Source organism: Manacus vitellinus, unplaced genomic scaffold, assembly GCF_001715985.3.
Source record: "Manacus vitellinus isolate BGI_N305 unplaced genomic scaffold, ASM171598v3 scaffold_77_pilon, whole genome shotgun sequence".
Taxonomy (NCBI): Eukaryota; Metazoa; Chordata; class Aves; order Passeriformes; family Pipridae; genus Manacus; species Manacus vitellinus.
Genome location: NW_021940802.1, coordinates 663156 through 688697, shown reverse-complemented (window position 1 = coordinate 688697; position 25542 = coordinate 663156). Strand labels below are relative to the sequence as shown.

General features: G+C 40.2%; 1 protein-coding gene across 3 annotated transcripts in view; it reads right to left on the bottom strand.

Annotated features, from left to right (window-relative positions):
* Nucleotides 1–25542, bottom strand: part of LOC103759955 (sodium- and chloride-dependent GABA transporter 3) — a 94370-nt gene that overhangs the window by 9575 nt on the left and 59253 nt on the right. For all 3 annotated transcript variants that reach the window (XM_018084867.2, XM_018084865.2, XM_018084868.2), the window contains exons 8-10: nucleotides 7422–7525; nucleotides 2883–3007; nucleotides 752–864 (exon numbers count right to left, since the gene is read on the bottom strand). In XM_018084867.2, coding sequence (XP_017940356.1) covers nucleotides 752–864; nucleotides 2883–3007; nucleotides 7422–7525 — 342 coding nt within the window. The remainder of the gene's footprint in view (nucleotides 1–751; nucleotides 865–2882; nucleotides 3008–7421; nucleotides 7526–25542) is intronic.

The following is a 25542-nucleotide window of genomic DNA, read 5'->3' as shown; positions in this document are numbered from 1 at the left end:
AAGTAGACAATATAAAGCCTGTTTCACTGGAACAGTCAAGAGCAGAATTCAGGAATTGCTCAATTAAAAAAAAAAAAAAGACTTTTAAAGAGCTGTGAGATCAGGAAAAAGAGCAGTTACTAAAACATTAAGTTTAGTGATTGGAAATGTCAGGCAAAATAAGAACTGGTGAGCTTTATTCTGCAGTATATAATGATAAACTCTCTGAACCCAATCATACTAAGAGCTGAGCTGCATGCTGAAAATTCCAGCCACTTTACATTTTTCTTCAAGCAGCGTTTGCATTTTTTATGGTCACACGGGAAGGACAAATTCTATGCTGCCCCTTTGTTTCAGGATATGACTACACATTTCTTGCTATGGTATCTTGAAGTAAAAATAAACCATAGAAAATTACATTATCACTATCTGATATTCAGTTTCAAAATTCATTGCTTTAAAAATGGGGAAAGAAGACAACTGGTATTTTACTGAACTGTGAATTTTAATTACCCTTGTTTAAGTTCAAACTGATTTCCATGTTAATAATGAAAGCTGGAGAGAAGCTGAACCAGCCTTCATAGTTAATCATGAAGAAATCTCCAGCATCACATAACTGAGATTTAAAATAGGAACTTGAATTAAAGCTCTCAAGTGAAGAGCTGAGTTAGTGTTGGGTTTTAAATCAGGTTAGATGATGCTTACACCCAGGGTGCTGATACCCACATTCCAGGGAATCTGACAGAACATTTAAATAGCATTTTTTTCATACCTGACTATCTAATCCAAGGAATATGAGCATCATGAAGAACAGAGCTGCCCACAGTGGAGAAAGAGGCATCATAGTAACAGCTTTAGGGTAAGCTATAAATGCAAGTCCTGGTCCTGAAAAAGAAGAGAAGAAAGGAAATGGTTTATTCTTGTGTGTGGGTCTGGCTGGGCTGGAGTTCAGTTCCTCCAGAGCAGCCTGTGCAGTGCTGAGGGCAGCACAGCTTTACTGACACCAAGATTGTGGCTATTGCTGGCCAGGCTTTCCACAGCACCACTTATTAAACTGCTGTGTCTGAGTGCAGCAGTTTTCTCCCATTTTCTCTTCCTGTTCCCTTCCCCATCCCACCGGGGAGGGTGAGGGAGTGAACAGCAATGTGGATGCTCAGCTGCTGCTGAGGGTCAACCCACCACAACTCAATTCTTATTTTATGGCAGATGAGAGGGGATAAATACAAGACTGAGAACCTTGACAAACTTTTTGTCTCTCAGTCTGAACATTAAGTGATGAGTCAAATTAGTGATGAAGACTGCCTGTGTCCTGCACAGATGTTTGAAGGTGAACTTCTGTTGACTTCACAGTGCTTTGTGTTTTCCTTTTTTGGGTGGATGTGCAGCAGTACCAACTTCCCCAAATAAACAGCCTGTGGTCCTGTGATTGCCTTGCAGAACTTATTAACATATCCTGGAATCTGTATTTTTTCCTAAGACAGGACTATATCTGACAACTTGTGCAGGAATACAGTCAGTGGGAGGAGCTGAATTTTGGGAGCCATGCCTGGTGCAAGGCAAATATCTATCTACAGGCTGTTTCCTGTTCTGCTCTCTGCTTTTGAGTGCTGCTGGTGGTGTGTAACATCAATTCATGGGCTGCACATTTCCAAAAATCTTCAAAATAGAACATTTTTGTAACAGAACTTCTCAGATCTGCTAAGATATCATCTCACCTGGTTCATCTTCTCCTGTTCTTATTTTTATTTACCTCTGCTCATTTTTCAGCTGCTTTCAATGAAGTCAGCCAGCCTTTAAAGCAGGGTACCAAGGCAGTATCACAGGCTGATAAAGGAGCACCTTGATGCTCCTGCTGCAATAACTTCACTGAGGTCCTGTTAACACACTACTGCTTTTTCATTTAACACAGGAGTTACAAACTCCTATAAAGTCCAGAGTTACTGCTGTCTTTTAACCTTTTGTTTTCCTGTACAGTTTCTAAAACACTATAAGCCAGTTGTCTTGAGTGCTTCAGTAAAAGAGAAATATTTTCCACGAGAGTATTAGTGAAGCTCTAATTGTTCTGCAGTTTGCCTGCTAATTTGGTCTAACTCCATGAGAGTCATTTCTTCTCCTTAACAGCTCAGCATTACATTGTTTTTCTTTTTTGGGCAGCACCCTCTTCTTTTTCTTCTGCTGAATTTTAACTGATGTTTAAAGATGTTACACCCACAAATATGTTAAAGAGCACTTAACTTCCACTGGGTGTCCAAGTCCAATAATGAATGTAGATGGTTGATTTCCCATAAAGCTGGGCCTTTGAGCCCTTCTGGACTCAAAACTAAAACTTTTATGCTTAATAAACAGAGTGTCTCAGTGTATGTTCCTCAGAGACAAGCTTACTGACATCAGCAGAGGGTGTTGGCAATCTGACTGCTGGAAATCTGTATTTGCATTGTATACATCAAGCAAGACCTCAGAGTATTTCCAAAGACTTCTCCTAAAAGCTGTTTTCTCATTACCTTAATAGCCACAGCTTTTTTTCCTTATAGATCCTTTCTAACTTTTTGTTTTCAGAAGGAAAAAATATCTGTGGATTTCAGTCTGTCTCACTGGAAGAAAACAGAATGCAGATGAGGATGAGGATGTAACACACAACTGAGCAATGTATCACTGCTAAATAATCAGCTGGAGTAGGTTTGTTTAACAGTGGCTCTTTGACTTTATCAATTTGGTACTATAATATTTTTTCACATCAATATTTTTCACACATAAATATCTGACCAAAAGAATAGTTAAGAAGTCTTCTTACAGCAATTATTCTAATGAGTCATCTTATCCACAAGCCATGGCACAGACTAAGGACTTTGACTACAACCTCTGAGCATTTTTTGTTAACTCAGAAAACTGGTTTTGGAACTTACCTGACTCTGCAACTTCTGCAATGGGCACGCCTTGTTCATAAGCCATAAATCCAAGAACTGAAAAGATAGCAAAACCAGCAACAAAACTTGTGCCACTGTTCAAGCAGCAGAGCATGATGCAGTCTCTGAAAATATAAATAAAAAACACTGCTGTTGATCTCCAGAGCAGGGGTTTCCCTTCCAACACTGAGCCACAGGACTAACAGAACACCAGGCTGCAGGAATGAACAGTAGATTGCTCATTAAGAGTAAACTCCCAACTCATTTTGTGATTGGGAGCAACCAGCCAGGAATAAACACGTGCAGGAGGATACCATGATAAAACCCTGGCTGTGTTTTAACTGATGGAATTGCAAACCTGTTTGCTCTTTTCCAACAGAATCTTTAGAAAATACGTAAAACTATTGCAAGAATGACATTAAGAACTCCAGAGTAGTTGCAATAATATATTCCAGAGGACACGAATTCATTTATAAACTATATAAAAGTGGTATCATTTTCTTCCTGGGGAAAAAAAAATCCTATGGTCAGATCTTAGCTCCTTCTATTTCAGTTATATTGGCAATATATATCCATACAAAATACAACTCCAGTATGGTTTATAACCTTTTTTTAAGAAGTTGTGGATATGAAAAGAATTGTAGATAGTCTAGGAAATCTGTGCATGCCTGAAAAAGTGCCCAACAAAGGCCAAGACTGTGTAGGGACCTCTCAGACAAACATATCCTACCTATCAAACTGTGACAATGACAAGGCCAAGGTGAAGAAGTATTTCCTTCCCCAGAATGGAAACGTCGCAGAAGTAAATCACTTTAAAAAAAAAGGGAAGATATTCTTGCAGAAAAGGGTGACTTTCCCCAGAGCTCAGTGAAATATGGTTGTTCATCCTGCCCTCAGATGGCTCTCCAGGCATGAGGGACGATGGGGCAAGAATGATTTATCATGACAGTCAGTCTATTAAGACTATTTGCCAGGAGAGAAAGCTGTGTACTTGAGAAAGCAATGATCTCACCCAGATGGCTGAAAGTAAGTTAGGATCCTAAACCACTGAAACACAAGACAAGGCTGCAGCTGTCTCAAGCCTATCCCTTAGTCTGGTTTATTCTCATCCTACTATGGCTCTGAAGCAAGTTTTTGCACAAGCTATCAGTTGGAAGAAAGGACTCTATAAAATTCACAGCTTCAATAATGGTTCACATCTTTGTCACAGATTTGTTGGGACTTTTTGAGAGCCAGAGACAATTCATACTTTAAATTCTTGGCATATATTCCTGCAAAACTCCTTTGCTTCTCTCTCCGTTTTGTGGCTGGTTTCGTATTTTTATCCTGTAACTTCATCTCATGAGTTTATGAAGTGAGGGGACCAGTTCCAGCATCTTGTTCCTTCACTGACAAGCCCACACTGCCCCACATCTCTCCAAAACTCTTCCTGATGCCAGCTGAGACTCACCTGAGCATCAGACACACACATTCCAACTGGCAGGGGAACAGCCTGACATTTCTGTGCTGCAAAGTGAGAGATCAGCTCAACTCTCAGGGCCATGAGAGGCTTTGACTCTCTCTCATCATTTTAGCTACAGTTAATTTGAGAAGGTTTTATGTTTTCATAACCATTTCACTGTAAAAAAAAATAAATTATTTGTCACATCATCTACAAATTACTAAAATATGCCAGGAATGAAAAATTTGTGGATTAATACTCAGACATGGAACAGTCCTGTGATGTTCACACTTACTTCTTGCTTGAACTCCCTCTAACCCTGTTCATTGTCAAGGGTAAATAGGTTCCTTAAAATACTTTCTGAAAATAGTCAGAATTCTAACCTGTTATTTATTTGCTTTTCATGTGAAATTGCATCCTGCAGTTATTCCCAGCCAGGTCAGCTATAGGCTCTGGATGGTTTAAAGCAAAGTAGCAATCAAACAGAATCTAAAAGGAAGGAACCAGGAGCACAGAGTCCTTTGTGCTTTACAGAGAAATAAAACAAAGCAAAACACCACCTTCCTGACCTTCTCAGTGTATTTCAGCTCTGAGTTAAGCTCTGGAGGGATTCTCACTGCAGCCTCTCTCACCTCAGAAACTGGTGAGTCCAGTGCTGAGAAATTAAAACTCAATGTGACAAAAACCTGTCGATAAGAGAGGTCAGAAAGATGGATTTTTTAAACTTCTGGGGGGAAAAAGAGATACTGCTTCAGTGGGGTGGAGCTGGCTGTTCACCAGCCACATGATGCTTCCACTTGGCACAGCCTGCTTTCTGCAGATAAGATTTAGTTTAGATAATTCCCAGGCCTCAAATGCAGTCCAAACAACAAGATATTTTTTTTTATTTTTTTTTTTTTTTGCTGCAGAATGATGGCACAAGACACTTGAGACTGCTGATTCCTGAACAGGAGATAAAGGCTGGAGGTGGAGACACATCACTCCTGTGCACCTTCAGAGCCCCTGTCTGTGTCTGCTGCTCACTCAAGAAGGAAGGTCCAAATGGTTGGAGCTGGACTATCCCACTGAACAAGAGGATCACACCCATTCCTCCACTCACAGGGAAGTCCTAAAAACCACAGCACCTTGGCCCAAAATATCCAGAGGGTAGGTACAGATTTCTCCAAGAGAATGGGCAACCTAAGGGGATTTTCATCACCTCCAGTACCTGTCCTTTCCATGTAACAGAACTACAGCTGAATCATTTTCATCCCCCAGTGAAGAAGTCACAGACCAAATGCAGGTTCTCTGGGAACCCACCAGTGTTTCCACTCCTATAATCTCCAGTTTTAATTTCCATCCTTCTTTTGTCTTTGCAGGAATTCTACTAGCCCCTCAACTCTTTGGGTTTTTTTCCCTGTTGACAGATGTGTGGAACCTGCAGTTTAGTCCTTTTTTGCCACTTTGAGAAGGAAAATTGAGAGGGGGGGTCTGGATCTGTCGGTTGTGAAACAAATAAACTTTAAAAAACTAATGCCCAAGAACCACTGGAATTTTTTATGAGCACCCTTGGTAGAAAGGCATCAGAGCCTGCATGAAGAGAAGTTTTCAGACAGGCAGCAAACTCAGCATGGCGGAATTATATCAAAGTTTATTACTAACAGAATAAAAACTATAGAAACTAAAGAGCATTCTGAGTTTGATAAAAATTAGAGGAAACCTCAGTACACCTTTCTCTTATTTATGAGGGGAAAACACTGCCTGGTGATGGCACTGCCACTAATTTCATCCTTTCACAAGAGTTACTTTTAATATAAACTGCAGTAAATCCAGGGAGGATCTGTATTTATGTGTTACAGTGAAAGCTAAGTAAGGACAATAAAAACTAATTTCCTATTCAAAGATGCAAAGTGACTTGCTTACAATTCATTTACAATGTTAATGAATTAAATCAGGTTTGAATCTTTAATTTGCAAGACCCTCGTGCAGTTTAGATTTCTTTTTTTGCACTAAAATACCTCATGTCATTATTTTCCACAGCAACTTTCCCCTAGGAAAAAAATGTAGGAAAACAGAGGGCAAAAAAAAATCAATATTATGATCAGACAATGAACTGTAGGGATTGCAGGAGGAAAACCCATATCTTGATTTTGATTTTTTTTTTAAGTAGTAATTAGAATATAAATTTAATTCTGCTTTTCACAGCACAGCTGTTTTGTATGTCTGTGTCTGAACAGTCCTATAGGTCGGTGTTTCTCTGACAGAAGAGCAAACATGGAAAGAAGGAGGCGTTTCCTAAAACTCTCCAAGTAACACTGTAACTCAGAATTGAAATACTTACACTTTCAGGGCTTTAAGGGGTGGTGTGTTTGGGGTTCTTTTGCTTTTGGACTGTATTATTTCTTTTACAGAAAAGTGAAATTTTAATTCTCCGTCTGGAGACCATAATGGACTCAATACAAAGTGTCCTTTAATACCTGGTAGGAATTGTAGGAAAATGAATTCAATAATCACTGATGCCAGAAGAAAAAAGCACTGCTGGTATTCCTGCCCATGCCAATGACACAGAATGAGGACTTTGTGAGAGTCATATCCTTTTGATATTGATTCAGGAAAGATTAAAACCTACTGAAGTCATCAGCAATTCCCCCACTGATTTCTACAGAGATAAGCCACGAAATGCTGCCCATTCCCTCTGCTCTGGGCCTGCAGACTCTGGGATAAAGTGACACTCAGAGTGGAGACCCAACTTAGGTGAGTTTTAATAATAGTTTTTGAGTGGGATTTTTTTTAAAGCAGGTCAAATAACACACCCAAGTGCAGTTATACACATCTGGAATTCTGTATTTTCCCATGCAATTGTGTATCCTGATGTGCACTGAGGGGCTCGTGGCTGCCTAAGGGTCAGATATGATCAAAAGGGAAGAAAACACCCAATTTTGGGAAGGTTTTCCTCTGAGACAGTTATGAGGAACATTATAGATCTTTGTTCTACTAAATGCTTATGAATATTGATGCAAACAGCCAAAGGAAAATGGAAGCAATTCCGAGTGAAGCTGGGCGTGTGGACACTTCCATCACTGAAAACAGATGCAGAACAAGAGCGTGGAAGGAATTACCTGTAGCAGTTGTTGTTGTAGTTGTTGTAGCTTCCCAGGGCTGTCAGGCACCCCAAGCAAATGGCATAAGAGAAAAATATCTGTGTGCCAGCATCCACCCACACCTGGGGACAGAAAACATGAAGTGCTTAAAAAGGTCGAGCAGAAATCACCTGTATGCATTTATTGGCTGTGAACTTGCAGAGGCAACTCTGCAGGTTAAGAGGGTCTAGGAAACCTTTTACAAATCACAACCTTAAAAAAAATTTATTATTTAAATGAAATTCCCCTCTCTTTCTCAGGGGTATAAAGCTCAGCTGGTCTTTACAGGTTCAACCTAATTGAAGTAGAAAGTGAGACAGAATTTCTGGAGAAGAACCTCAACCAGTACGAATTCTTTAATGGCTTTATTAGCATTATAAGGTGTTAGTTATTGCAAACCAAATAAAGTCATCTCCATTTATCTCATTCCCATTTGATAGGTATTTACTCAAATTAAAAAATCTAGTGTGAATAAATATTCTAAAGACAAAATATTCTTTTCATAGATAACTTACTAATTAAGCTGGGTAAAGAGAAGGGGTAACTTATCCAGGGAAAGGAGGTTTTTAGCAATACTTAGTGGTTCCAATTAGGCATGAAACCATGGTTCTAGTCACTGTACAATTAACAAATAAAAGTTCTGAAGAGTTTAACAAGTCAGTAGCTTTATCATATCATCATGGTAACATTTATATCCTAAAGTGTTGCAGACACTTAATTCTAAATCAGAGGAAAGCAAAAGGAAGCCTTGGCTGACACAGATTATTCTCCTCACAGCAATCTCAGAATATTTATAGGCAATTTTTTTTTACTTTAAAAGCACTCCAGCAAAGCAGTTTGTTGCATTTGACCAGCCTGGGTGTGTTCTCATTGGAGGTGAATGTACCCTTTGAACTCCTGGTTTGGCCATGAGAATAATGTGTAGAACCCACATCTACACTATTATTTCCAGTCCAATAAGTTCCTACTCCTGGTTATTCCTGGGATAAATGATCTCTGTAAGATTTTTTTGTTAAAGCAGAGCAATCAAAGTGCTTTCCAGAGAAGTACCAAGACCCTGACTGATAACCAGAGGCAATGACTGTGCAGCAGGAAAAGAGGGAATACAGGGCACACAGGTAATGACTTTGTGACTAATAACAGCAATCAGATACTCGTAAATATATGGAGGAGATGTGTTTGTTTTACATGTGATCAAGTGAGACCTTGGCCTCTGGAGTTGTTGAGTGTTTCTGTTTAGAAATAACATTAAGATCACATTTGATTTACATCAGTGGCTTAAACGGTTCCATTCCTGTCATGCTGAATAAGACACAGCTGGGTTACATCCCGGAGTTTCACCACTTGGTAAGGAAAAACTGCACAGAGAAAGGCTTTTGACAGACAGGCTCTTTAACAAGATTGGAAGCTCCCAAAAAGCTGTGAGTAGCAGAGGTCAACTGAAAATGCACGGTCTTGTGAGGCACAGCCAAAAGCTGGGAAACTGGATCAGCACGAGGATCGTTCCCTTTCCGTTCTTCCACACTGTGCTGGGGCAGGGCATTGTGAGGCACTCAGATGAGCAACAGCCTTTCCTGTTGGCATCCACCAGCCCCACACAAGTCTGATTATTCCTTGGACAGCAAGTCCTAGTGGAAATGGGGGCAAAGGAGAACTGTGTTCTGAAGGGAGAAGCTCCAGAGCTGCCGGGGAAGAGGAGCAGGGAGCACGTCCCTCTGGAGGTCCTGGGTAGCCAGACAGAAAAACAGATAAAATGCTGGCCAGAGGTAATAACTATTTACTCCAAAGAAAACAAGTCTGCTCTAAACACCATGACATCTGAGAGTGATTCAAATACTTTATGAGAAACTGTTCTGCAAGCAAATGTTCACGTAGTCTAAAGAAGTTCAATCAGACTGAAGAGCCATATCGTTGCACTATATCACATCATACCACACAGTCATACTCTTGCACTAGAAATTCTATCAGAACTTATGGCTGATGTTTAAACAGGAAGGAGAAAGTAATTTTAGTTACTGTATGGAATAATAGAATCAGCACAGCTTCTTTTGGGTTGTATATTCAGAGGACCAGTAACATTTAATTTGTGATCACCATTAATACTTCCATTTCAGGTTTCTGAAATGGCAAAAACTGATCAACAAAGTAGGAAATAGGGAAATAAATTTAGAAGCCACAGGAAGATTTTTCAGTAGCTGGAAAAATACAAGAGCTGGAATAACTCTGGTGTATTTTTGCCACAAGCCCAGACATGCCACAACTTCAAAGCCATGTGGTTGATATTTCAGATCAGTTCTTCATATCCTTGCCCCAACAGCTGATGGGCATTTGACATTTAGCATCAGGCTGCAGTACTCAGCTGTGGCTGGAGAACCTGGCGAGGTACACAAATTGTGTATTAGTCTGGGTCACACCACTCTTAGTCATTCCCAAACTGCTCCTCAGGGGAAGCTGTTCTCGTTAAAACTTGTGGTGGATACAGATGGGCTCTTGTAGACACCACTCCCAAATCCAGGTGCCATCCATCTCCTTTATGGCCACAAAACCATTATGGATTTTTTTTCAGAGAATGCTGAATCTGCACTGTCTGGCTTAGCCTAGAAGTTGTTACATTTTCCAAATGCATGGAATGAACATAGCACAATTCTGCAGAACAATGAAATTCTGAGGGACAGAGACAAAGAGAGCATTGCCAGCAAGCTGCAAAGCTGGAGCAGCAGCTGGTGACAGGATGGGACAAAAGGAGGACACAGGTCTGAAAGGAGACATGGCTCAATACATTCCTGGCAGAAGCAAATTCCAGAGAACATCCTGTTCATGCTTTATGAACTTGGTAGCTTGAAAATCCTTTGCTTAGTGACAATTAAGTCAATTCAACAGTGTGCATTCATAAATTTGGGGACTTAAAGTGTTTTATAGTTTCTATCAGCTCCTACTTTAAAAGGTGGAACTAAGTCTTTTTTTCTTTCTTCATCTCATATAAAGGTTTTCATGCCAAAAGAAGATTAAAATTAAACCACTAAACCTTTCTTATACCCTAATATTTAAAAAATCCCAATGCCAAAGGACATTTTTGCACCCCCACACAACAGCACAGTCACTCCTCTCATTCCTGGAATGGGAATCATTCCTGCTGGCTCAGGGCTGTTCAACAAGCCCATGGAATGGAGCTCTGTTCCCAAAGGGAGAAAGTGAGATAACCAAGCCTCAGCTTTATGGTACTGCCTGCTTCCTCCAGGTAGGAAGGAGGCCTGGCAGTGAGATACTGTGAGTGCCTCCACTTCCCACTTTCTGAGTGGGAAGGGAACAGCAGAGCTGTCTGTGTCCTGATCCCCACTCTGGGGCTTTCCCACACTTCATTAACAGCTTTCCTGACTCACACCATGAGCTCACACCCAGCAGTCTCAGCATGATAACTCCTGTTGGTACAAACAATCCCACAGGACAGAACAAGCAGGAATATTTTTTTACTAAAAAATCAAAGTTCGCAAAAATTCAGCTGGCAAATGAAATCAGCCCAGGTAACCTTAATTTGGCCTTCTTGTATGTAGGTCTAGGACACAATCCTTGTTAACAGGAATATTCTTCTGTCTGCCCAGGGAGCTGGTCAATCCTGATGCCTGGAGCATCCCGTGCCTCCTTTGTTGCCATGATTTTAGCTCATGTAATGAATGAAGGATAAAGAAGAAGGAGGGCAGATGTGCTGCAGTGAAGACAGCAGAACACTGCTCTAGAGAATTCAGTTCTTTTCCTGGCCCAGCTTTAAAGTTTCTGTGTGACATTATGTCCATAAATCACTTCAATCAACCTTTGAGAATGTTCATTAACTGGGGTCTCCTCCTTTAACTGGTGTCCAAAGTGAAGTGCAAAGTTACTGAGCACTCACTGTTGCAGTTCAGGTGAATGGAAGACATGTCTTGAACAACTTAAAAAAAGGCAGTATAAAAAAAAAATTTCAGACTGAAAATCCCAACAAGAATGAGGTCCTCTCAGTTTAGTCTCAATGTCAGTAAGATGAGGTCGTGCCATACACTGAAAGCAAAATAACTGAGGTTTATGAAGTGTGTGGACAGTGCAGAAATAAGTCACTTTGAAAGGCTGAGCCATTCTTTGTGATGATCCAGCTCTATATCAAGCATATTTACAGGGCCAAGCAAGGAGTGAAAAGGATAAAAAAAAATATTGCATAACTGTCCTGAAATGAGCTTAGCTGGTGCTGTACCCAAATAAAGCAGAGACCTTAGGGAAAACCTATTGTGTGTTGACATAGATTATTTCCATAATGCATGGAATAAAAATTAGTGTTGCTCACTTGAAGGAATATAATTAGAGTCCAGGGTTTTCTCTAACTTTGTACCTTCCCTTTGCTTTCTGTATTCTCTGTATATATTTTGTATGCACTGTTATGCAGCTGTTATGAAATCCTCCCGTGACAGCAGGAAATATCTCCCAGCATAAACTGACTTTAACTGGTACTTCCATGAGCTTTTAGAGTCGTGTCAAACAGCAGAATAACTCAAAAGGTGTAAAACTGTTTTGTGTCTGAGAAACATGGGAAAATTAGGCAGCTATTTTATAGTCTGATCCTCCTAAAATATATTTAGGTTGGGGGTTTTTTTAAATATGTTGTCACCTGAGAAGCATCATTTTACACCTCAACTAGGAAGCTACTCATGGAGTTTCTTTATTCTGTCTCATTGAGCATGTCTGCTCATACAGGAAAAATGCCAGATGCCTAAAATGCACGTTGAGGACATATTGAGTGGAAATGGGAGGGGTTGGTTAGAAATGTGATAGTCAGAAATCATGTTTGTGGGTTCAAATCCCCATCCAGGATCTTCCACCTCTGTGTCTGAGCCCTGGAGGCCAAAGGCCCCCGGTCAGCCTGCATTGCTCTGCCCCTGAGGATCCATCCTGGGGCTGGAGGCAAAAGCTCTTGGGGTAAACACCAGCTGGTGCTTTGATTTTTCAGTCTGCTGCTCAAAGAGCAGTAAAAAGAGAATATGCTTTTTTTAGAAATGCCCCAGTGCAGCACTAAATCACCTCAGCCACGTCCTATCCTTGCTCCCTGTTATCCTGGTCTGACTGACAGATCAGGTTGGAGTGGTGGGTTACAGTTTCAGAGATTCGTGTAGGTAAAGAAACACACCTCACCCTTTCTCTTTTTGCAGCCTTCTAAATTATATTTCACAGATTTCCTAATGGTGCTAAATCATGGTGAGACTGTTCAGGTGACAGTTTAGAGTTTCAATGCAATGGCTGAGCTAAAAGAACTGCAACATCCAAGTTTCTCTGTATATAACAGGAACAGCAATCAAGCACCCTGAAGGTTCTTCCATTAAACAAAATGTATATATTGTTGATCTGTCTGTCCATGGCCTTTCCTACAACCCCTCAGCTGACAGATCTGATAGAAATGATGCACATCAGGGCTGTTAATGTTTGCACCCACACAGTTCAGTTTACTTCCTTCAGTATTCCTATAAAACCCCAGGGGATTCATTTCACACTGATGCCCAAATACTGTCTGGAATATGCATCTCAGGGGAGCAGCATCATGAATATGTACCTTTTTTCCTCGATTTTTTAACAGTGAGATTGAACACCCACTTGAACTGAAAAGCTCAAAGCACCCTTAACTACAGGGTGGTTAATGACAATCCTGTCATGAAGCCCCTTATGAGAATATGGGAGACCTCACAAGCCAGCTCAATGCTGCACTCATTCTTTAAAACATGATGTTCCAAGTGTTGACAGTCATTTATTTTCCGTTTTGTTATCAGAGGAGAAGCAATCACTTCAGGTTTTCTTTTAATTTATTCATTACTTTTTGATGAATCTCAGCAGTTTGTATTTTAACGAGTGGATTGCCTTTGGTTTCAAAGAAGAATTTTAAAAATAAAGCCTTTGCTGTCAGGAGATAGAAAATGAAATTTCAAGGTAAGGGCATAGAATAGTTGCAGAATTTCATCACACTAATAATGCCTGAATAAATCAACCTGTTGCCAAATAGGTTTAGGTGTGACAGGACTGGAAGAAACTATAAAATGTGAGCCTTGATATTGAAGTAGTACCTGCACTTAATGAGTAAGGGATGAGGCAATCAACAACATGTTTAATTGTGATCACTGAAAAAAGCTTTTGGAGAATCAAACCATTTCAAAAGTAACCCTTACACAGGCTTCCTTCCTCTCCTCCTGCCACTGGAATGAGGTAAGAGCATTTCAGGGAGTGCTGCTTTTGGCCACACCAACCACAGCTCCAAGCACTGCTGCAACAGGTCAGAATAGGGCTAAGAATTTCTGACATAAAACTGTAGGAAAACCTAGATGCTGAGTAGGAAAAATAGATACTGAGCATAACATGATGAAAAAAAAAATGCTGTTTCTGATAGCTCTGGGAAAAAAACCCAAGTCCCAATTCCACCCTGCCTTTCATCTCCTGTAGCCTGGGTGTTTCTTTTCTATTGGTTCATCATTCAAGATGCTTTCAGCTCCCAGCTAAAATACCCAACTGGAAGGAGCTGGAATTGAAAACCAAGAGAACCTTTCTGCTGTTGCAGAAAACATCAGGTGCTTGTGCTGAGCCTACACACACAGTTCAGAGAACACTCACTCACATGGAGAGGCAGATCCCACCAAGGTGTTTCCACCTTGTTGCAAGATCCACCTGGAACCTTTCTTTCCTCTCCTGATTAAAAGGCCTTTGTTTTACATTGAAACTCATAAAAATAGCTGTGATTGTACCTACGAAACTAACATGAATAACTTGGTTATGTGAAAAAAAAAAAAAACAAGCCATGTTCATATATAATGAACAGGAAGATTGTAATTCCTCCATGTAGCAAACAGGACTCCAGAGCCACAGGACTCTGCTATTCAGAATAATATTCTGATTTTAAGAACAGAGAGAGTACACACTCTCCTGCCACAGGACAGTGCCACACAGCCTGAAGTTTCCTGGTGAGCTTTACCATTTTTTATTTACCAAGACTATTTTTCCAAGCCTTAGATCTCAAGCCTCTTTTATAAAGGACAATATTGTCACTGAGATGAACTCTTGACAACACCAGGATTATTTTGCTGATTGCAGAGTGCCTACCCAGCATGGGGTGATATGCAACTGTAAGAATCATTCCTTAAATTACAGCTTATTCCATTCCTCTGCTATGAGTTGCATTCCTGTGTATTTATGAATGTTACTTCCAAGAAAAATGCTAAAGTAGGCAGCAGTGGAGGGCTGAGAATTTTACCCCGATCTTATTCCAATTAAAGTCATTTTTTTTCTGGCTTTCTCATTATGAAGGATATTCAACTACATCACAACCTGTTCTGCTGGGCATGGTTTAGGACAGCTGCCAGCAGCAGGAGAACACACCAGGATGATAAACAGGCTGGGTATGTACACACTGGGAGGAAGGCAAAAGGTCTCTGTGTGGCTTTTGGGGGGGTTTTGGCCCTTGCTGTGTTCCTCACGTGCTAACCAAGGGGAGAAATGCAATACATTCATGTGACATCCCACCAGAAAGGCAGCCAGAGATCCATTCTGGATATTTTCAATGCAGGATGCCTTGTCAAATGGATGGAGAAGAGGCCAAAGCACCATATCTGCCCCAGAGGCCACACTTGCATCCCCTTCAGATTCTCTTGCACGAAGTGCAAAGACAACTCACTGCCATCAACTGAAATCTCTGTTCAAAGGCATGAAAAAGAAAAGCAACGAGCTTGCATTTATTCTTTAGCCACTCTCTTGCAATCAGCTGAATTTTTTTCTTCAATAGCAGCTGACACAAAAATGAGCTGAATGTCTGAGCTGTGCAACTGCCAAAATAAGGAACTCGGAGGGCAAAGTTCTGTTCTATTCTGAAAAACAACCCAAACACTCAGAAGATGCAGACATTCAAAGTGAATAAATCTATTCCTTGCATGCATTCTGCTCTTCTCCTAACGATGTATCTTGTTACAATGAATCCTGCAGGCAAAATCAAAGAGGGAACAATAAACTTTACTATTTTCATTTTCCTGCATAATCAACACAGTTATTGTACCTGTATAGTTTTTCATATTTGACTATAAAATAGTCCTGGCATATGTTTAGTTTTTTAAAAAAACCTACAAATCTTTTAAACAGAGCTAATATAAAAAGACATATTTGTTTAGAGAACAGACCAAAAGAATTATTTCACAAAATTAAACTAATTAATACCTGGGGTCACAATAAAAACCTTTTTGCTGAGTAGGAAAATACAACTTCTCACATGGAACTGAAATCTTGGAATAACCAGTGAGCAGAACAGACTATTTTTATTTTTAGTTTCTATTTGCAACTTTAAAGTAACTTTTCTGAGTAGAATGTTACCTTGACTGAAGACACAGGTTAAAGGCTCTGAGAACTTTCATTATGTCCTTCATGATGCCTCACCAAATACACCCTCAGTAGTCGTTCTACATACTTTTGATATAATTATTTTTCATTAAATGTACCCCTTTAAAAGTAAACTTCCAATATCTGTTTTGCTATCCACATTTATTGAACCTATGCTAGAAGTGTGAATGTAGAAAAATGAGGATATAAATCAGACAATCCACTGAAAATGTGCCTTTCCTCGGGCTACTTGAAGTGGCAACTGTTCTGACAATCCCTGATGTAAAAGAGCATTTAGTGTGATGTACAAGCGAAGCTCAACTCCTCCAGGTTCATCCAGATGGCAAGAATAGGACTAAAATATCCCTCAGTTATCTCCATGCAGCCTCAGTCAGCTCCAAGGAATCGTGGCTGAGGGCAAAGCTGGGATGCCTGTCTTAGAAAAGTAAAGGAAAAAAACCTGCTGGACCCAAGCACGCTGGCACCGACTATGTTACCTAAAATAAATAAGCTCTTTAGCCCCTGCCCCCTGTCCCCAAATGCCTTTTTAGAAAATAAATAAATAAGAGATTATCTCGTTGCTCTCAGCTCAGTGGGAAATGCCGTTAAATGGGGAACCAAACCAAAACAAAATATGAACTGTGTATTGTGGGGAAGCAGCAGCAAAAATGCTGAATTTTGGATAGGAGAGTGAGTTTGTTTCTGAAGTTTACTACCCAGGGCTTTTTAAACAACACAGCTTCTGAAAGCACAGCCTTCATTAGAGCAGGAAAACACAACTTAAACGACCAGGCAGAAAATGGCTGAATTAAGCTCTTTTTTCCCCTCTCTTTAATGGTAGTGATTCTCAAAAGATTAAAAGTAGGTTAGGGGAATAATAAAACAGCTATGTTTCTAGTGTCTACCTGACAACAGCTTTTGTAGAAGTGAATAATTACATGAAAATCACTTCCTTTCCACCTCTCTTTGGGATTTCTGTGGGTTGCTAGGCAGTGTCTCTCCTACCTTCTGCTAATGTTACTTACAGGCGGGCTGAATACAGCATATTCATTCTGAGAATGGAAGCTGAGGGGGAGAAGGACCTAAATACTTGAAGTTTTGTTTATTCATTGCTGCATTTGGAGACCAACACTATAGCTGGGATTGCTTTACGCGTATTGAAATGCTAATTTTCCGAGGCGTAGCTGCCAGCCAAGTACCACCCTGTTTAAATGGGACAGGACCTTCCTCGAGGCAGGAGCCACACCAGTAGCATGTTTCTGTGTCGGCAGCCAAGGGGGAAAGTCAGGTGCTGGAGCAAAGAGTGCTGAGGGTCTTTCAGGGACTTGGAGGAGAAACCCTTTTACGCCCTCTCACTGCTCCTCGTGGCTAAACTAGCGTTTATTATGAGAGCAGTTTTATTTCCCGAACTCCTCGACCCAAAACTTCTGGGATATCTTAGTTGCCTTTGTGTGGTTCCAAAATAAGCAGCCACAAGGTGCTGTTGGGCTTCCCTGCCTGTGTGATCCTGAGTGTGTTCACAGAGATTGAGGGGTATAAAATTCTTCCCTGTGAGGGTGGGCAGGCCCTGGCACAGGTTGCCCAGAGAAGCTGTGGTTGCCCCATCCCTGGAAGTGTCCAAGGCCAGGTTGGATGGGGCTTGGAGCAACCTGGAATAAGTGGAAGGTGTCCCTGCCCATGGCAGGGAGCTGGAACAAGATGAGCTTTAAGGTCCTTTCCAACCCAAACCATTCTGTGACTGTATGTACATCAAAAAAAGAGAAATAAACATTATCCCAAAATCCCTTTCCACTGCAGGGTGCTGGCTGAGATAACTGGGGCTGGAATGCTCCCTGGACAGGGCAGGTGTGTGTGGTTGTGGGAAGGGCAGCAAATCCATTGCAAGGTTTTGGGGGTTTTAAAAAGCATCTTTGATTTACAAACTTCGATTTCAGTCTTCTGGGCCTGCAAATCACTTTGATTATGGGTTTGTCAGTCGACATCTCCAAAGTTACCTCACTCAGCCTGATTCAAAGGAGACAGGAATGAGACCAGAGGTGTTGGATTCACTTCCCAGTCAGCCTATTCTGATGGCAGGACTCAAATCCCTTGAAATATATTCCAGTTTAACATTATTTTAGTTCTGAAGCATACAGTAAGGAGATGCATGACAGCATAAGGTACACAGAATATTCAAGAGATATTACTCATATAAAAACGATTATGTGTCTATGATGAACACAATTTTGGGGGGGAAAAATCATAGCTAGAAGCAATAAGCAATAAGAAATGAAAATTATCTTCAGTAGCTTGTGTTTGGGAATCTGGCAAGCTGGGAACCTCTTTAAAAAGGTATTGATAAGAGGTAAAATGCCACTGAATAACAATATCTCTTAGGAGCAGCATTTGCTTTTTCACTGACTCATTTCTTGTAAGTGCAATTCAAATGTGGGGAGTTCAGGGCAGCAGGATGGTTTATGTTGTGCCTCTGTTTTGAAGCTGTTTGTATTAACAGTTCTTGGGTATGGAAAACAATCCCACATTCTGGAAAGGTAAAATCACTGACTGCTGAGCATCCCCATGTTCTAGTTGTGCCCCAGAGCTCTCTTGCAGCGTGTTTTAAAAGCATCAGAAGTTTTGCCTTCTCCTACATTTTCACTATGTAAAGCTTCAGGCATTTGGAAATAAAAGGGTTTTTTTCATTCTGTGCATGATATAAAAAAGCACAGAGAACAGTCACTGCCTTTCTCTTTTCAGTATCTCAGAGACAGCAGAATTTACCAGATCTGTTAGGGAGCATGTTAATGTCATTTCCTATAAATGATAAATAAAGATGCTCAATTTTTTTTAAATGAGTGCAGGAAGTGCAGGTAACTAATTTTTAAAATGAGAGTGTTGATTAGTGTTCCACTTCACTAAAACACTACCAACAAATCCTCTCAGAATGAGATATTTGGCAGCTCCCACATCATGCACTCAGGGGAGCATCAAAATATTTACACTCACTTGCATTGAGACATTGATGAGAGAGGTCACCCTGACTTAATTTCTGCAGTATTCTGAATCCAAACCAAGAGGGGTTTAAAGTCTTCTTTCTTCAAATATTCTGTTTGAATTACATTTGCCAGAAAGCTGGGCTCTGAGGTGGTTTTGCTTTTAGGTTTTCAGGGGAAGGCAAGAGTTTTAGCAAATGTAGTAGGGTGCTATTTCCTCTCAGCAAGTTGTTCACTTCAAGATACCCAACTGCTGTTACAGAGCAGCTCAACTGTGATATCATAGTGACAAAACAAACCCTTCTCTAATACCTTTTTTTTCACTCCTCTTATGTTTTTAAGTTTCTTATTCAGCATCCCTGAAGCTGGAGATATTGGAACACTGGAGATACTAAACACAGGATTCAGCCCTGATATTTGAAATATTTGCAAATGAATCATCGTTTCAAACTTCACTCAGAAATTTAGAGGAAATTACACTTAGGTTATATAATGTTAGGTGAAACGTTACTTAATCTAACTGCTTTAAAAATAATAATTCTCAACAATTCTTTTTAGGCAATCTTAAGAATACTTATCCTACAAACTGCACTTTAAAAAAAAAAAGTATCTAAAAACCCCAGAGTCTGAGACAAAAGAAAATGCAGTTATAGAAGCACGAAGATAGTTTGATCTCAAGTTCTTCTTTCTGAAAACAACCTGAGTCTTGTACTAAACTGAGTTTCCCACAAGGGGATTTCCATTCATTTCTGCAAGTTAGATACTGTTCAAGTAACCACTGCTGAATGTTAAAATTACACATAAACCCCAATTGAGGCAAAGTTTGACTGAGAAGTGAAATGCTCTGTATTGTATATGTGATATTATTTAAACAGTTATTGCTGTAGGCTGCTGATCCAAAGGAATCAGACATAATAATGAAGTAATTATCTCTCTGTTGCTTTTATGGGGAATTAAAAGCTCTACATTAGGGTTCCTCAGCAAGTTGCCCAATATCAAATGGAATATCTGCTCTTCAGGAGTCCCCAGTGATTTTCAGTGACTCCTGTGGGATCTGAAGATCCCAGAGCACTCTGAGTCCTGAAGGTTCTACTCAAGTCACATATTTCACCTCTGACATATTTAATGTCTACTTCACCATGTGAAAATTTCCCTGTTTAAGGCACACTTATATTTAGCACTACACAGTTTAAAAAAAAAGTAGGAAAAGGAAAGGAAACTCAGAAGAGAAAAAAATCTGCCGCCTCTCTGCTGAATGCTTAAAAATGCTACAGTTCAATTTGAACAGGTAAAGCTTTTGGAATGTTAGGGCACAAAACTTAAAGGAAATTTTCCCCTCAATTTCCAGGGGCCAAGATTTTACCTTGATAGTTTTGACAGAATTAGAATTCGTAAAAATAAAAAATGCAACTAAAGGACCGGCTTATTGGCTTCATTTACTTGCAGAAATATTTATCAAGCTAAAGTTTGAAATATGTGAAGAGTTAATATATGCATTTATATATATTCTACTATTCTAAAGTAACATTTAGAAAATTATGGGCTTGAGGACACAATAGGCAGAGTAAAAATTAAAAAAATACTTATCATTATAAAGATTTTGAAGTTGAGCTGTGTTGGAATAATCAAATGGATGCTATAAATTCTAACCTAAAAAAAAAAAAAGCCCTCAGGAACATATTTAAATTTTCTAAGCAGAAGATCAAAATTTATCCCCCAAAAGTTTATCTATGTTCATTTTATCTTTGTTCACTTGAGAAATCCCTGACACAGCAAAACATTTCCTTGACTGCAAAGCTCTTGCAGAAGGAACCCTAAAGGTGGCAGTTGGGATTAGAATAATTATAGTAAATATGGTAAAACAGGTTTATACAGAATGTCTACCCTTATATACACTGTCCCAAAGACAGAGAAATTCCCTCTTCAGAGGTCACTGCATGACCTTAGGTCACCCAAGGTATTAATTCTCTCTTTGCATATGCACACAAACATCTCATTAATTCCTGACAAAAAGAAATGTCTTCAGCTGGAGAGTTTGTCTCAAGGGATATGTGTAAGTGAATTGGTTCTATGCACCAATACTATATTCTTTTACTCAGTTTGCATCCTGCCATGAGGCAGAACAACTCCATTCCTTAGAGGAGGGTGTGCAGACAGGCACTGTCAATACAGGGCAAGAACAGACAGAGTGGAAACAGCTCTCTTAAAACGTGCTTTTCACTTTTACCTATTTTTTTCTCCTTTGTTTGCTCTTGCATTTCCTACAGCAGCAGCACCAGCATTAAAGGATGGTTGGGGCAATGGATGCACTAAACATTTCGTTCACACTTTCTCAGATCAGATCACATTCCTACCTTTCTCTGATGGTGTCGGGCAAGAGGGTATCAAGACATGGAGTCATCTCTTTTAAGACTGTAGTTCTACTCACAGTCTCTGTTTTTGCTCAGAGGTGACTGTAAGAAAATGCTCTGTCTCTTCCTGGAGAGCAGAGTAAGCAGTATGAGAGCACAGCTGCCAACCCACAGCATCACCTTTCTCCAGCTGCTGCCAAAAACAGCAAAGCCCCAAAGCAAATGAAGCTGGAATTGGGAATGTTGCCTTGCCCAGAGGTGAAGACCATATTTCCCCTTCTCAGCTACACTGGCACAGTGCCACAGGCAGGAACCTCAACACTGGAGTCTGGCCCAGCTGCTGGAATTGTGCCACTGGCAGCTGCATTTCAAAAATTAAGAATCCAATCAAGTTCCTATAGCATTGCCAGTGCAGAATTCATCTCTCTCTATTTCCACAGCCAGCTCCTTCTTGTCCTTCTATTCTTGGAATTGGAGACATGACAGAAGCTGCTGGTAGAACTTGGAAACTGCAAAAAAGAAAAGATTAACTCCCCCAAGAGAGATTGTTGTTCCTAATTTTTTTTAAGGGGTTGGCAACCATGTGTTGAAGGTGATGGAAGCCTATTTTGATTTACAGAAGTATTTGGGAAAAATCAGTCACCAAAGGCTCTTTAGAAAATTAAGCAATTGTGACTTCAGAGAGTTAGAGCTGGAAAAATCTCTAGGGGACAATCTTCTGAAAGGCACTAGAAGACAAGCTAACTGTGAGTCTCTGGGGCAAAGATGACCAACAGGATCCTGGGCTAAGCACAAGGAAAAGCCCATTTAGAGAGGTGGGTGATCCTTTTACTCTGCCAAGCACCCCCAAGTGCTGGGGCCCCAGTTCATGGGAGACACAGTCCAATGAAGGGCTACAAATATGACCAAGGGACTGTTGCATCCACCATGAAATCAGAGGTTGGGAGAGCTGGGACTGTTCAAACTAGAGGAGAGAAGACTCAGGAGAGAAGACTCAGATGTGTACAAATATGTGGCTGGAGGGAGTAAAGAAGAGGGAATCAGTGGTGCTGACAGCAGGACGAGAGGCAAAGGGTACAAACTGAAACACAGCAAATTCCATTTAAAGTTCAGAAAAAACTTTTAGGGTGAGAGTGATCAAACAGGGTATCAGGTTGCCCACAGAGAATTTGTGAGTCACCACCCTTGGAGAACTCAAAACCTGACCAGACACAGACTTTGTGTGGTTGGACTGAATCTTAAAGGTCTTTTCCAACCTAAGTGATTCTATGGTCCTGAACAACCTGTTCTAGTTGCAGCTGCTTTGGGATGGAAGGCTGGAGGAGAAGATCTCCAAAGGTGCCCTCCAGCCTCAACTATCCTGTCATTTTGCATGGAACAGACTGAGTGGGCTTCTTCAGCTGGGGTGGGATGGCAATGCAGTTTAACAGGTCATGATTCAGAAGGCAAGTAAGAAAAGGGACACTTTGTTCACTGTTTCTTCCAGTGTAAGAACTTTTGAATCATCAGATGAAGGTTCTTGGAATCCAGTTCCAAGCTAATGAAAGGAGGTAACTCTTTCTGACACAATTAACAGACCTGTTGAACTTGATGCCAGGACAGATTGGGGATACCAAAAATTTTTCAAGGGCTCTAGAGGAGATCAGAAAACTTCATGGCAGGGAAATCCTTGGGGGATTTCTGAATGTGAAAAGTCACACAGGCTTCAGGAAATCACCTGAGCTGAAAATATTTGGTTGTCCAAAGAACTCAAGAGACAGAGATCAGATAATCCCCCAGGAATCCTCTTGGGCCCACTACTGGAGACAGCACACTGGGCTATATGATCTTTGTTCTAAGTAAGTTTTTATGTAAAGCATAATCTTAAACACTTTCAAATAACTTTGTCTGATGGTCCCTGTTCTACAGAAGAAATTCTCATGTTGAGTTGACTGTCCATTCCACTGTTTTCTTACACTACTAACATTATCTATTTTCTTGCACTTATTTTTATAATTCTCTTAACCTGTGACCTGACAAAGTCAGTACCCAAACTGACTATTCTGACTACTATGTTTCCATGCCTATAGAACTTTTGTCACAACTTCCCCCACCAATCCATGCATAGGATAATGAAAATGATGACTAATTGTCATCCAAAGATTAAAGATATAAATTACACGACGTGTCTGTAACAACCAGCCACTAATGTGTTATTTTCTATGCAAATGAACATAGTTCAGACAAGTTGGCATTTACTTCACCTTATTTTATAGTAGGGACACAGGAGCTTGCACCTGCAGGGTGGGCACCCCAGGGCAGGGAACCTGCCACTGGAATCTGGACAGAAATTCTCCAGCAGAAACAAGCTGGGCCCCCAAGTTATATGTGGACTCTTGTGTTTAACAGCTCCCAATTGACCCATCCATAATTAATGGAATTAATTTATACTTTCAGCCTCCCACATCCTCTAGCAGTGAGTTCCACCATTCAGTCATGGTGTGAAATAGCACTTTCTTTTGTGTTTTTCTAAACCCACTACATCTCCATTTTTATAGACTTTTGCCAAACCTAAGGCAGGGTTCCAGCAGGACCTCCTGAGTTCCTGGCTGACTGCTACCCAAACAGGGACTAGTGCCTTGGCTGCAGAACCGGGAGGGCTGAGCTCCATTTTCATGTTTGACAGGGTGTAAAAGCTTTTTTCCTTTTTTTTCTTTGCCTTTTCACAAAAAAAAAAATACAGCCCACCAGTGACTGTTGGGTATATAGTGCCCTGCAGAGCTACCACTGCTATTTAATGAACAAATCAGTCTTCTTAAGGCCATCACAAATACAATACAAATCTCTGAACAGCTACTCCAGCTACTAAGTTTTATACAATACTCCCCAAACCAGGGTCCAGCTTCCAGATAATATCTATATTTTATTTATTAAAAAGGCAAACAACTTGTTGCCTAAAGTGCAAAAAGAAAAATGAAAAAAAATGTGTTTAAATTTACCAGGAATGTCTCCAGAAAATCCCTCAACTGAAACCGGTGTTTAATAAATCAATTAAAGAAGCCAAGTGACAACTTCTGACCAGCCATTCTGTTACACAAAGAAATGCTTAATTGAAGGCAGCATTGATTTCACACTGCCCACATAATAGCCTAAATATTGCCCTTCACAAGCATAAGAAGAATTGAATGCTGAGGCAGAATAAATACTAATAAAGACATAATTAAAAGTTAATTATCTTTTCTAAATAGTAATCTCAAAACACAGATCTTGTGCAACATATTCCTTCAAATACTGGTACTGACAGTATAGGTCGAGAATCCAAAAGGATAGACAAGAAAGTATATAATTTTATTATAATTTAATCACATTTCAGTCACTCAGCCTTCAGCAAAGCTACAGATGTGGATAATCCCATCCTAACTCAGCAAAAACTGCCTCAGAGAACCATGAATACCATATAGTTATCCTAGAGCGTTAACCACTGTACTAAAAACATCTTAAATCCTCTTTTCATTTGAGAACTGTCACTTTCTGTTTAATATGACTGAAGACAGTAGAATGAAAGGGATTCAAATTCCTCTCAAGGCACTAAAGCACATTTTGCTCACTTTAGCTACTGCATAAAAGACATTTATTTTGATATAAATACAGAATAAAAGCATGAGTGTGTTCAGTCAGTGCAGAGATCACCCACTGTCCTCTTTTCATTGTTGCCAAAACCAGATGTTCGGGGAAACAGTGGAACAAACCTCTACCAAACCAATAAATTCGAATTATAATCTGATCTGTTAAACTGTGTCACAATTCAAATGACAGGAGTACCATGCAATGGGAATGTTCTCCAAAGGAGGTTTTATCTTTCTGTTGTCTGCACAGGAAGCTCTGGGACTCCCACCTCACTTGCCCCTGCCCCAAACCTTCTGGCTGCAGGTCACAGGTAACTAACAGGTCAAGGATACCCAGAACTGTCTGCACATACAAATGGAAAGCCAAAAAATGTCTTCAAGCAACCCTAGAGGATAGATGGATGCATCCCCTCTGTGTACAGCAAACCCCAAAATGAATTCAGACAAGGTTTCATATTCAAAAGGCTTCATATTACTTATCTTTCTCAGTCAAAAAACCCCAGCAATTCTAGGAGGCAAAAGTAAGAATCCATTGTTACCTCCCAGTTAAACCCCTAGAATATCAATAATATCAATTATATCAATAATTCTGGGCAGCACTGCCCAATAGTAAATTGTTTCAGAATACTGAGCTCTTCTCTAAGTGTGTGTCATAAAACCATGTATATTTATTTACTGCAGCCTCAAAGACAAACAGAAACTCTACTTCTTTGTTCTTGAATTTCACCAGTGATGAAGGACAGAGCAAGCCATAGTGGTTAATTTTGGTGGTTCTGGAATTGTAGAATGACTAATTTAAGCTTTAAAT